The 13,933-nt window shown below is 42.9% G+C and overlaps 1 protein-coding gene across 5 annotated transcripts in view; it reads right to left on the bottom strand.

Annotated features, from left to right (window-relative positions):
* ALCAM (activated leukocyte cell adhesion molecule) overlaps positions 1 to 13,353 on the bottom strand; it is a 122,193-nt gene extending 108,840 nt beyond the window's left edge. For 2 of the 5 annotated variants that reach the window (XR_013985311.1, XM_081002707.1), the window contains exon 1: positions 12,864 to 13,353. Coding sequence is in view for 4 of the 5 variants with exons in the window: in XM_081002707.1 (XP_080858833.1) it covers positions 12,864 to 12,981 (118 nt within the window). In the remaining variant the exon portion in view is untranslated. The remainder of the gene's footprint in view (positions 1 to 12,863) is intronic. The other 3 variants (XM_081002706.1, XM_081002709.1, XM_081002708.1) reach the window with 2 other exon arrangements.
* Between the last annotated feature and the right edge of the window lie 580 nt (positions 13,354 to 13,933).

The following is a 13,933-nucleotide window of genomic DNA, read 5'->3' as shown; positions in this document are numbered from 1 at the left end:
ATATTTGCAGGACCTAATAAACTAACAAACAGTCATGATAGGAACTGCTCAATAGCAACTATTCAGCCTAAAAGAAGGCTTGGTGAAAGAGCGAGCCAGCAGTTGGACTGCTCAGGTGGGCAGATTCTTACTCCATGCCACACCAAACCCCAATGTTCTATAACCAAAAAAGTTATTTACTTGTTTTACTTCCATGCACCTGTCTCCCTGCACCGGGGGCACAACTCCAAGCACGAGGATTGGTGAAGTCTTGCCTGAAACTCTAGTGAGTATAAGAAACCAAGCAGATGAACCAAGACGTTTGCTTCAGTTTAAAGCAGCTTCCTATGAATCTTTGACCACTATTTATTTATTGACCTATGCCTTTTAGAGACCCACACAAGGCACCTTACAATGAGTAATAAAAATAAATAATAACGTAGAACACAACATTGTAATACAGGCAATTTAAGATAAATTCAAGCCAGAAAGGTCTTCAATAAAAAGGAAAGTGGAATAAAAAATGGTTTCCCCCCCCTCAGCTTGAAAGAAACGAGTGAGGGCACTGTACCTATTCCCAGATGAGGGAATTTCACAATTGATGGACCGCCGTTTAAAAGGTCCCCACTAACCCAACAACTCTTAGTGGTAGACCAGCAAGAAGGGCCTCTGGGGTTGATTTCAAGCTCCAGACAGGCTCTTAAGGACAAAAGTGGTGCCCTAAGGTCACTGAGTCGTTTCCATTAGTTTAGACCTTGTATATAAAAAATACCATGTAAACCTGGATAATGAAGTTATAACTCCAGCTACAAGAAAGGGTAAAGCTTGTCACTGCTGAGATACACAGTATTCTTTAGTTTATGGTACTGGAGCAAATTCCCACAGGAGTTTTAAACACACATCATTATGCTATCGTTTCCTTCACACAAAAGGCTTACTTATACTCTTAGGGAAAAGAAGTTATTAAATTCCATTTTGGGGGAAGAAAAACAAAAAGTGAATATTATATAGCAAACATGAGACAGTTTGTTCAAAGTCACAAATATATTAAAAACCTAAAGGAACAATTATGCAGCAAGATTCCAACAACCAAGGGAATTTTATATCATTATTATTTTTATACAGTGTTTAAATACCTTGCATTTGAAGGTTGTCGAAAACTTTGAGACACAAGCATAGGTGATTTATGTCTAGTAGATCTACGGAGTCAACAACAGCATAACACTGTGTATCTATATGTGGTTTGCAATAGCCACTTAAGATATCTGTTGTCCAACTATCCTGTCCTGATAGTCCCTTAGTTGTGGGCAAGTTCTATGTCTATCAGGATTAATATGAGGCATCACTGTTACAAAGCTCTTAAATGAGTTCCTATGTACAACCGCTAAACCAGCTCTAACATATTAACAGAGCAGAACTAAGTACTTTACTTGCAAGGTGGTGGACATTTTCATAACAGAACCACAACAAATACACTATACACAATTATAATTCGATTTCGCCTCGTTTGGCCTACAAGCCAACATTCACATTAATCAGAGAACAGTACTGCAAAATTCCATCCAACATGGGCATAAAACCCATATATGGAAATTTTCCACACGTTAATAAGAGGTCCATTTTCCTTCACTGGCACCATTGCCTGCTTATGGGCATATATGTTTGGGCCAGTGGCCCAATGGAATATCTATGCATGCCTGCGATCCAGACATTTCCCTTTGCTTAGTGCATGCTACTATTGCTGCACAGCACAGCAATTATCTACTGACGGGACATGGAGGGCTCAGAGTGGTATGGGAGGTTCATGCAGAGATTTCATTCCCCTCAACCTTCTGCTTGCACATACCTAGGCAGGGAATGGAAAACAGGGCTTACAGAGTTCATGGGAATTCTCCAGTGCACCTGCTATGCCCACGTAGACTGGACCGCGCTCTATATATAATTGTTCTAGTTCTCAAAATCAGACTTGTGATGAGGTTATGAAATTGCATCAGAATGTATTAAGAGACCTTAAAAAACCTATCCTTATATAGTCTGGCAGCTAAAAAATATCATTCAAGTAGTATTTAGAAGATAAAATCTATTGAAGGAAAATTAGTCTCACATCAAGGATCACACAGGAAAATATGGAATGTAAACTGTAGCTTTGTATGTGCACAAGCAATATTCTTTATTTTTTAGAAAAGAAATACCTATGCAGTTTTATTACTGTGTAAAAATGGGTTTATCTTCTTAAAACCATAGCACTTGTCTGTTTTGTAGCTGATCAGGGAAAATAAAAGAATAGGCAACTAAAGATAAAATTAATTTGTGGTCTGTGACATATCAAATAATAGGATTGTAGCAATTATATCTAGTAGTACTTCCTCCAGTGCATAATTATAAAAGAAAATTAAATCCTAGATGTAAACCAGATGATTTCTCACTTACGTGGACAAGAGAGAGGTTGTAGCCGAATGATGAACAGTATCTTGTCTGGCAGTTTTTCTTGAAAACTTTGCAAGTTAAACAAAAATATTCAGCACATGCTTCAAACTTTAAGCATCTGATTATAAAAAGCTAAGAAATTTATGTGGCCATTCTGTCATGCAGTTACAGAGTTTATTGTTTTGTAGTCAATTAACTGGAAAAACAAAGGTTCTGTCTCTTGATTATCATTTACATGCATCTGTATTCAACACTGTTAACAACCAATAATAATTCACTACAGCTGATTCATAGCAAGAATAAACTTTTTAAAAATTAGCAGATGTTTCACTATTGCAGATCTATTATATCAGTGCTTGATGTACTTGAGAAGTATTTGGTTAATTGATGGAGTATTTCCCAACACCAAATGACCAGCCTTAACCTACCTTGATGTCAATGGGCTTTAAGAATCCAAAATTATGCACTGGATTATACCCATTGTAACAAATCATTTTAATGTGACATCCTGATCTTATATCATTCCAAGATAGAGCACTAAAGCAGAGCCAACAGAGTTTCTGCTCAGCTAATAAAAGGGATGCTAGTGAGGAAGTGAATAGGGGTGCCCCCAAAAGTGTGTATTTGTGCTTAACTTTTCATGACTAAGCACAAGTTAGACAGGGCCCTGCATGACCAGTGCTGAGACTCTCCTGTCTCAGAGCCTAGAAATTACATCAGTGGGGCACTGAAACATTTATGGGTGTTCCAGCTCTGTGATGGAGCAGAACTGCTACTGAGGAAGGAACTGGGGCTGCATTACTCACAATCTTCAGTGTCAAAATTACCCTATTCATGCTAATTTCCACTAGGGACAAGGCTCTCTGAATTTTGGAAGGCCTTTGCCCTGCTGGAAACTGATGCAAACACGGACACTTTGAGAGCCTACATGATTTATGAGCATGCAAGAAAGATTGAGCCCCTTCTAGGGCAAATGCAGGGATGCTTATGCATCCCTAGTGAAAAGCACTTGAAGAATCATAAAACAACATCATCAAAAGCAACCCAAAAGCAATTTTAAAACAGCAGCATAAAAACAAAGCAAAGGCCAGGCATATACCTAAAAAAACCTTTAATACAATTTCAGAGCAGCGGCACCAGAAGGCCATCAATAAAAGCTACCCAGTACAAATGTTTTTCTACAACCCATTTAAAGGTCTTTTCTGTCAAATCACTCCAAAGGGAATTTCATATCTGTCGGACCCCTGCTGAAAATATCTGTCTCTCATATGGACAAGTGAGCCTATGAGCAAGGCCTCTAAAGCATCGCTTGCCCTTCTACATAGTGCCCAAGCTGTGAACTTGGTGTTTCAGGAGGAGGGCAACTCCATCTAGACACCGCTGCCTCATCTGGATTAAGTTTCAACTTGTTTGTCCTCGTCCATCCCAAAACTTCCTCCAAACATCTTCTCAAGAGGTTTTTGGCATCTTTAAGATGAGCAGCTGGAAACAGAGGCAAAGCTATGTGTCATATAGATGACACTACAGTCCAAACCCCACGCTGTCTCTGATACCGGAGGTAGCATAAAGCCCTCTTTATAACGAACAATTAAAAAAACCCAAACATTGAACCTTTTCTCATATGGGAGCTGCTCCAGCCCCTTGATCATTTTGGCTGCACGTTTCCACCTTTACCAGCTCTACAATATTCTTTTTTGAGGTGCACCAAGCAGAACTATTTGCAATATTTCAAGAGTGTTTGCACCATAGGTTTGTATGAAGGCATTGTGATATTGGCAATTTTATTTTCACTACCTTTCTTAATGAACCCGAATGTGCAGTTTGCCTTTTTCACAGCTGATGTATACTAGGTTGACATTTTTGTGACGTTTTCCACCAAGAACACAATATCTCTTTCTTGGACAGTCATTGCTAATTTCAGACCCTGTTACTGTTTCTGGAATTAGTGCTCCTCTTGAGGGTGTGGTTTAATAGCTTGCATTTGATGAAATAGAAACAGGTAGTCTAGTTTGTCAGGTGGTACTGGTTTGCTACCTATTACTTTATACTGTCCTAGCAATAATGAGACCATATGTCTTAAAAGCATTTTTTTTATAAAGGGAGGGGCACAAAGGCACACACCCCATAGTACTTATTATTTGTTAATATGAAACTCAAGTATCAGTCTGAAATCTTTCTTCATAGAACCTGCATTTCTAAAGATATTTTTAAAAAAATGTTCCTAGGTTGACATACTTTTAATACCCTTAGGAGGCACTTCTGTCATTAGTTACCTTGTCTAAGTCCCACAGACTTAAAATTTAATATATGCATAGGTAATGGAGAGCAAATAATAGCCTTAGAATTTTAACTTTCGTTTCTTAAAAAAATACCTCATTTCCCACAGGGCAAGTCCCATCACATGGTTCCTGAAATATAATTAGTAAACCTCTTTCTGCAACATAGATGAGATTTCGAGCCTCCGGGCCTTCACATATCTAATATAACAGTAGCATACTTCTGTTTATGCACATTAAATCCAGCTATTTCTATTGAAGCGTTTCAGGTTACTGCATTTAATAAATGTATATACAATTATACATAATTCATCGTTAATACTAGTGTGATTACACTTCTATTACATGTGGGCTATCAATAACGTAAAATATAAGACTTCCGAAACATTCATTTTTGTTAACTGGCAAGGAAATAAAAGCTAATGAAATAATGCATTTGTGCTGATTATGTGCAAAGACTCAACTCCTTAAAAAATATAAATATCTACATATATTGTACTTTGTGGATATCAAGATTTTAGATTCAAAATGATCCTTAATATTTACTTACATAATTTAATTAGAAAGTGGGCAGATTCAAAAGGCCTTTCTTCCTAAGCATACAAGAAAGGTTTTTGACAAAAACCACAATGTTTCAAAATGTTATCTGGTATCCGTCTAAGCAAACATTCAATATGCCAGTGTGACATCATGTTTCGCAATACTGTACCAAGTTTCTATGTACGTAGCTCTTTTTACAAAACACCAAAGTCTATCCTGCACAATCAGTAATGGCCACACAGTTCTGGGCACACAAGGAAGATGTTATGTGAGGTAGAGATGATTATTGATAAGGGAATTCCATATGCAGAGCAGTATGTGTATGGGAGAATAAGAAGAATGGTACATGGGCCATTTCTCAATTGTTAGTATCTGAAACCATGTGGCACATTTTGCATAGTAATGCCGGTCATGTTAAAAAAGGAGGCATGCTCCAGTGAAGCCAATCAGACTAGCTTCCAGCACTGTGTTTAGGATCCATTTCAACTTTGAGCCTAAGCACATGAACATGGTGTATGTATGCCCAAGTAAAGTTGCGATCAGGACTGGATTTTTGAGAGCTACACAAGTTTAACCTCAAAAAACCACAGTTACACTAGTGTTATTGGGACGCGGGTGACACTGTGGGTTAAACCACAGAGCCTAGGGCTTGCTGATCAGAAGGTCAGCAGTTCGAATTCCTGCGACGGGGTGAGCTCCCGTTGCTTGGTCCCTTCTTCTGCCAACCTAGCAGTTCGAAAGAACATGAAAGTGCATGTAGATAAATAGGTACTGCTCTGACGGGAAGGTAAACGGCGTTTCCGTGTGCTGCTCTGGTTCGCCAGAAGCAGCTTAGTCATGCTGGCCACATGACCCGAAAGCTGTACACTGGCTCCCTCGGCTAGTAAAGCGAAATGAGCGCCGCAACCCCAGAGTCGTCTGCGACTGGACCTAATGGTCAGGGGGCCCTTTACCTTTACACTAGTGTTACAGGTGAAATATGGCAGCATTGCCCAACAAAATCTTTATTACCGAGTTTCCAGTCGCAGTGATTTAAATAGTACGTGAAGTTCAATCCCAAGTCACATCTACCATGACACAGCACATTCTGTGTGAATAAGGGGTCTGTGGCGAGAATACACACTACTTCCCCATTCTTTAATGTGAGAAGAAAAGCTCATGAGATTAGTATGGGAATTCTCCACTGCGCATGTGAACATTGAACACTCCCTGACATGGAAAGCAGCATGTGAAACTCCATGGGTGGGAAAAAGACCTGCTTCCACAAACAGAAAGGTTTTTGACCTGTGGAGTAATCCTGGTGGTATGTAGATGGGGGTGGGGGTGGGAGGCTAGGCAACTTTTGCGAAATCCTCCTGCTCTTGCAACTCCTGGATCCCTCAACCTTTAGGAACACACAGGAGGTGGCGCTGCAGCTACAGGGGGGTGGGAATTGCTAAAAGTTATCTCCCAGGAGGAACAAAGTCTTCACCCAAACCCATATAGGCATGGGAACCCTACAGAATTTTGAGTCATGTCAATTGCTGGAAAGCAACATGTGTTTCAAGAAACAGGATTCCTGGGCATGTCAAAAACTCCTGCCTAAATCTGTTTCAGTGATTTATGCTATGTTGTATATGTATATACAACAGAACATATTTTGAAATGTCATGGAAAATAATTAATTAAAATCTAATCCAACCCCCTGCAATGCAATAATCCTTTTGCCCAACGTGGGGCTCAAACCTAATCCCAGGATCATGGGTTTGAACCCCACATTGGGCAAAAAAATTCCTGCATTTCAGGAGGTTGGACCAGATGATAATTCTATGATTCAAAATCATGTTTCCAACCACACACCACTATGCAGAAGTGTGATCCACTACAATTTAAGGATGTTAGTACTTGGGGAAAATACTTAGTAAAATTATATTCTATGTCCAAATGAATGTCTCCTTCAAAATGTCTGAAAACCTATCAGAAGCATCCATTACAACTGTATGGTTTTACATTTATTTTCCGACATTACTATTTATATTGAAAATCGTAGCGCAAATCTTTAGATGTCTCCTGGATTTCTACAGGATAAACGAGATGCGAGAGTGCTCGGCACTGAAGTCTCACTCTCTTCACTTAAATACCTTCTTAAGAACTGGTGGGGTGGGGGTGGGAGGAGAACACCACAACTGAATGTGGTTTAAAATAAGAGCAGGATGAGAAAATGTAATAGAGCTGCAGTTTAGCTGCAATTAAGATTAATCTTAATTGCATTATTCATTTAATCTGTACAGTGGGAATAAAACAAACAAATGCCCTTTGTTCGCTTTCTCATGTGCACCTTAATATTTCCTTACCAAATCCACTGAGAAAACTTCAAATGCTTTTAACCAAACATTATAAAACCATTCCAGACATGTGATAACCTCTGTAACACAGCCCAAAACTTTACACTCGCTTTCTCTTCAACAGCTTATCTATCACCTTTTCAAAAAAATAAAGCAAAGGAAAGACATATTTCTTATCTGCAAAGCAAATAGCGGTTGAGCAAACAGATATAGACTTGCTGTTCTGGAAACATATACATGTGCTAAGAAAAGCCATTTAATCTCAAACCAAGCAGACATTCACCAAAGAACCATCCTTTAGAGTACCAGATTAACACCCACCAGAATGCAGACGAGTGGAGATTAGACCATGCTCAATAAACTAACATGTTATGTTATCTTTCCTGGTTCATATGCCACCAATACAAATGCACTTACCATTCTCCCACCTCCAAAAATGCATGATGTCATTTTAAGATTCATGCCAGAATGTTTTTAAGTATGCCTCAAATGGAACAATCACTTTACCAGTATCCTTGGCCTCCAGTTGGGTCTTGTTACATTATGGATGCAGCCAAGACTTTGCATAGGCTGTATGCATACTTCCGTACACAAGATTTCTCTCTATCCTCACACTGCAAATCTGAGACACTGAACATCTCTAGCCAGTCCTAACTTTTCTGGTTTTCAAAGAAAAAGTAAGACGGACATCGTTCACACACCACAGTTTACCACTGTGATAGAGGCCACTTTCTCCTCCGCGTTCATTCTGGGAAGAAGCAAAACACAACCCTCAGCTTGTTGTTACATCTGAACTAAAGATTGGAATAATTGAGTGACCAAATTATTAGCTACTGAACTATTCAGGGTCTTGTTATTAATATCTAAAGCCTAGAATAACTCAGAACCAGGTTACCTGAAGGTGCATTTCCCCCCCAATATAGGCTGAGGAGATCATTAATATCACCAGAAAAGGCCTTGCTGATAATACCAGCAAGAGAGCCAGTGTGGTGTAGTGGTTAAGAGCGGTAGACTCATAACCTGGTGAACCGGGTTCGCGTCTCTGCTCCTCCACATGCAGCTGTTGGGTGACCTTGGGCCAGTCACACTTCTCTGAAGTCTCTCAGCTCCACGCACCTCACAGAGTGTTTGTTGTGGGGGAGGAAGGGAAAGGAGAATGTTAGCCGCTTTGAGACTCCCTAGGGTAGTGATAAAGCGGGATATCAAATCCAAACTCTTCTTCTTCTTCTCTTCTACCATAACTTGCTATGTGTCATCTGGTGGCAGTTCAAAAGCTGACTTCCACCGTGGTGGCGTTCACCCTTCGGAAAACTCTCTCTCCCTGTTATTTGGAAGTCATGGGCTGTTGAGTCATTTAGTAAAAAAAAAAACTGTTTGCTTGGGCTTTCCACCACCCTTCTGCCCAATATTTGTGATTATTTAAATTGTTTTAAAATGCACATTTACACTCATGCATTGCTTTGTAATAGGTGCAGTACAGATTTATTTATTTAATACTATGTCTATAATACTTACATTCTCTAAGAATAGCTAATATGCATGCCACAGTCTACTGGAGTATATCTGGCAGCAACATACACGAGAACCCTTTTGGCGGCAGTGCTCCAAATGTGGGGAACTTTTTGATCCCAAAGCTTAGATTATCTTCCTCTTTACTTGTGCCCTGGAGAAATTTGATGACTTTGCTTTGTTAGCATGCACTGTAAGACTATTGCTGTTTCTGCTACGCAGAAGTAGGCCATAGTGAATTCAATGGGGCATACTCCCAGGTAAGTGAAAGTAAGGTTGCAACCTAATTGCAGTATCCAACAAAGTAGTGCCAGTTGGCGCAAGGACATCGTGGCACAATGGAACATCGTCTCCCACCTCTTTCCCCCAGCAACCCCAGCTCTGGGGCTTTCCACAACCCTCTGGAGCAAATTTGGGGGAGGTACGGGGAGGAGTTATTAGTATTGAGTTATTATTTTATGCTAGTTTTTAGTCGAGTGGTGTGCTGTTATTCATTTGACTATTTTAACTGATGAGGGTTATTGTTATTTTTACCTGTGATGTTGCTTGTTACACTGTTAGTCACTTTGAACATCTCTGTTGCAAAGCAGAATAGAACTGGTATAAATTAATAAAATAAATAATAATAAATAACCATGTGGTAGTAGTATTATCTCCCAATGTTCCATGAAAATCTGAATATAAGCGGAAAATGTCTTAATATTTGCAGAAGGTCTCCCTCTTCCACCATGCAATGAAGTACTGTATTATATATTCTGTTGCCTATATACTTACTATGTGATATGTCTCAGCCTGAGTAAGAAACAGGATGGATTCAATAGGCCTTGCTTCCAAATAAGCATGCACAAGATTGCATCCTCACAGCACACCCCATTGTCTACTCAGAGGTGAGCCACCGGGTTCAGTGAGGCTCCCTAGAATGGTGTTTAGGCTTGCAGTCTCAGTGACTTATCATAGAAACACTTTGCTATTAAATGCAAATGGTTTTCAATGGAACTACTCAAGAAGAGCAGGTATATTCCAAAGGCTGCAATTCTATGCACACTTACCTGGGAACAGACGCCACCAAACTCAAAGGAATTTACTTTTGAGTAAACATGCATAAAATTGGGCTGCAGGTCAGTGGCAGAATTTTGAAAGAGTCAGTGTAAGTAACATTGTAAGTCAGAGGAATTATTTCACAATGGAATACCTTCTGCTGCTCTATAGCCAAAACTTACTATGCATCCTGTATATAATTTCCCGAAAAGAAAACTTACCATCTTCAATGGGGCTTACTCCTAAGTAACCATATATAAAATTGCAGCCTTGATCCATGCATTGTTCTTGAGCTTACCTAGATGCTTTCATGACACACTGTAATTAGTTTCCTTCTAAATACAATAGGAATGCTACTTACAAGTCATAATAATTAAATACTGCTGTTTATGGCATAATGTAACAGGAAAAAATGCAATGTTGTTTTTACCAGGCTACTTAGTGGAATTCATTGAAATTAGAACTTATTCAAATCAGAGTATTGCTAGGCATACGTGCCCTGAAAAATGTGTGCCTGCTGCAAAGTTAATTTCTGCTTTCCCAAGTTATAAAGTGGCCTTTATATGGTTAATAGGGGAGTTCTCAAAATGTACAGTCTGGTGACTGAAAAACACTGCAACCCTTCTGTCTTGACTCTAAAGGCAGGCACACAAAGCCTCTCTCTTAGAGCAATACAAAATGTCACCACAGGCTGACGCTCTTTCTACAAGAATAATGAGACATTCTCCACAGTGAAGGAAGAACACAGTTCACAGTTTGCTTCCCTTGATTTCAGTGCATGCACAATGAGACAGATAGAAAATCAGAAACAGAACTGCACGGGTTGTTTTGAAGACACTTCAGTACTTTCCTGTTTGCTGAAATCCCAAGAAGCTTGAGCAAAACTGAACTTTCACTTACAGCCCGCTTACTCCAGAGATTTCCAACTGACCTATTCTGCTCCAGAAGAAAAGGAATGTAGATGGGAATCCACATTCACTTGCACGCAATACTACTCATAATGTTAGAAGAACTAATATTCATAGAGTTGTTTTCAAAAATTCAGTGGGCAAATTACAGCTCTAGGAGGTACTGTCAGGAGGACTTTGACATAGGAGAGCTTCAACCCTCTGCAGGGGGTGGGAGTTAAAAGACTCGCAAAACAAACAAATGAGCTGCATGCTCCAAAATTGCCAGCCCTGAATAACAGCCATAGGTATTGCAAGGGAGCTTTTCTGGCTCAGTATGCTGTGATCAGTCAAATTCAATCAGAGGTGTCTATCCTACCGCCAATGCAATGCTCAGGTTGACTGACTCTGGATGAAAATTAGAACAAATCTCTCTCTCACTCATTCATACATATGAACGAAGTCTAACCCAAACTGTGAGGTGGAACTATTCCCAGAAAGGCTGGAAAGCTTTTCTGCTATTCGTATGTATCCACATTTGGAGACACAGATACAATGGCAAGTCTCTCTAAGGGGCTTATTATATTGATGCTTAAAGTATTAGTGATTGAAAATGCACAATCCAAAGTGACACGCCTCACAGATCTGCCTTTAGCAGGCAACTAGCGTCGGTTTGAATTATCTTGGTTGCTATTTAAGAATCTTACCTCCCTCCCCATAGCCCCTTCTTTCTGTCTCTTTGTCTCTCTGTCTCTGTCTCTCTGTCTGTCTCTCTCTCTCTCTCTCTCTCTCTCTCTCACACACACACACACAGCAAATCAACACACAGAGAGATCTGCTTGTCATAGGTTTCCTAACAAACGCAGGTGAGGTCACCTCTTTCTGCTCCCTCTCTAGCAGCACAGCCAGAAAGGCAACTTTGAAAAGGAGACGGGTGAAACCAGCTAGAGGCTTTTCTGTTTCCGACAGATCTTGGAGGATTCCTCTGGGAGCTAAACGGGTGCTGGCAACCACAGAAAGCAGATTTTGTTTGCTTTCACAATAAAACGAAAGCAGCCGGGGGGAAATGGGGGGGGGGGGAATAGTCCACAAACTGTAATGGAGAAAATGCTGAAAACTTAACCAGCATATATTCGGAGGTAGGGTGAGGGAAATAAGAAAAGAAAGTATGCAGGGAGAAAATATTTAATACTGGTTTCTACGTACTAATTTGAGCTGAAAATGGGGTACGTTCCAAAAGGACTACAAATCGCAGTGGAAGTGTCATGTAGCCCGATCCTAAACCAGATTACCCATCCCCCGTTTTCAGTGAGGCTCCTCCAAGACATGTAACAGGATCGGAGCCTTGCAATGCTAGAGGGTGGGTAGGTGGGTGGGAAATGAACACACCATTAAAAAAAAAACACCTGAGCACTATATGGAAGAATTAAAGCATCCCTCAAAAAGCACCCACTACCAGTACAATCCAAAGGGTCTGCGCAGCAGCCGGTCTTTCTGAGTAAAGGGGCGAAGTCCCACTGAGTTCAATAGGCACAGAGCTGAGGGTTTGGGGGACAAGCCTGTTTTAATCAGCAATGCGATCGATCCTCGCCAAATCTCAACTACGTACTGCCGCCGCCGCCGCCACCACCAAACGCTGGAAATCTCCATCGCCAGGCACGAGCCTGCCACGAGATCACAAGGGAGGAAAGGGGATCGCGAGGGAGGAAGCGGCGAGTCCGACGGGGCGCGCGACCCGGAGCCAGGCAGACCCACCACCTGCAGCCTCCTCCGCAGGGCTCGCCCCTGCCCGCCCCCACCGGAAAGTTCCGGAGCAGCTCCCCCGCGCGCGGCTATCGGGCGCCCCCCCCCCCACCTGCGCCTCGCCGGAGCCCCGCACTCACCTGGCCGCAGGCAAAGGGCAGAGAGCAGCAGGCTGAGCAGCAGGAGAAGCCGCGAAGGCGGCTGCAGCGGGCATCGGGGGCAGCAGCAGGCGGCGGCGGCGGCAGAGGGGGTCTCCATCCCGCCTCCCCGCCAAGCGCCAGGCGAACGGCGACTTCGGGCGCTGCCACTCCTCAGGCGAGGGGACGAAGGCGCGCAGACGGCGGCGGCTCCTCCTCGCGCGCGCTCTCTCTTTCGCTTTCCCTCAGACAGCACGGACCACGACGACTACTTCTCTCTTTTGGCTTTTTTTACTCCCCTCCACCCGGTCCTCCTACAAAGCGAAACTCCCGCCGGGAACTTTCTAGGCAGAAGTTGGAGGCGCGGCGGGCGAGCGAGCGAGCGAGCGGCAAGCTCCGGCGGTCCCAGCGAGCGACGAGGAGAGAGCGAGAGGCAGCGAGCGGCTCGCCGGCCCCGACTGCACAAGAGCAGGTGGCTCTTCCCCTCTGGCAGCCTAGCGGCGCTCCAGGACCGAGAGCGGCGAGCGGAGGCGGGGCCAGCCCAGGGAAGGCACGCCCCTTCCCCTCGCTCGCGTGGCCCCGCCCGCGCCGTCTGCCGAGAGCCCTCGGGTCCGCTCGGCTCTCCCGAGTGCGAGGTGCTTGGCTGTGGGAGGAGGGAGCCAGAGGCCGCGGCGACTGCAGGGCGGGGGGAGAAGCTTTTCCCATTGGCCCCGCAGGGCGCGCTTGAGGCGTGGGGGGGGGGGGAGGCAGAGAGAGGCTGCTTAGAGCCCTTGCTGAGCGGAAGGAAACGTTGTTGCTGAAACGTTCGTGGGGTTTGGGGGGCGTCCTCGTGCATCATAGTTTTAAATCGCCGCTTGGGACCCGGGGGTAGGGCTGGGGCGTGGCAACTTAGGGAGCGAGCCGGTTGCAGGAGGCTGGAAGTGCATCGATAGGGAACAGCGCGGTTGGGATTCCGAGCTGGAGATCCTCACGTGCTGTGAGATCCCATAAGCGCGTTTGCGGAGAAGCAAGTCCCACTATGTTCAACGGAGCTTGCTCCGAGGGAAGGGCGCGTAGGATTGCAGCATTATAAA

The sequence above is a fragment of the Podarcis pityusensis genome (genome assembly GCF_964106645.2).
Source record: "Podarcis pityusensis genome assembly, chromosome: 4".
Classification (NCBI taxonomy): domain Eukaryota; kingdom Metazoa; phylum Chordata; class Lepidosauria; order Squamata; family Lacertidae; genus Podarcis; species Podarcis pityusensis.
The sequence above is the reverse complement of the archived record's forward strand: the minus strand, read 5'-3'. Positions and strand labels throughout refer to the sequence as shown.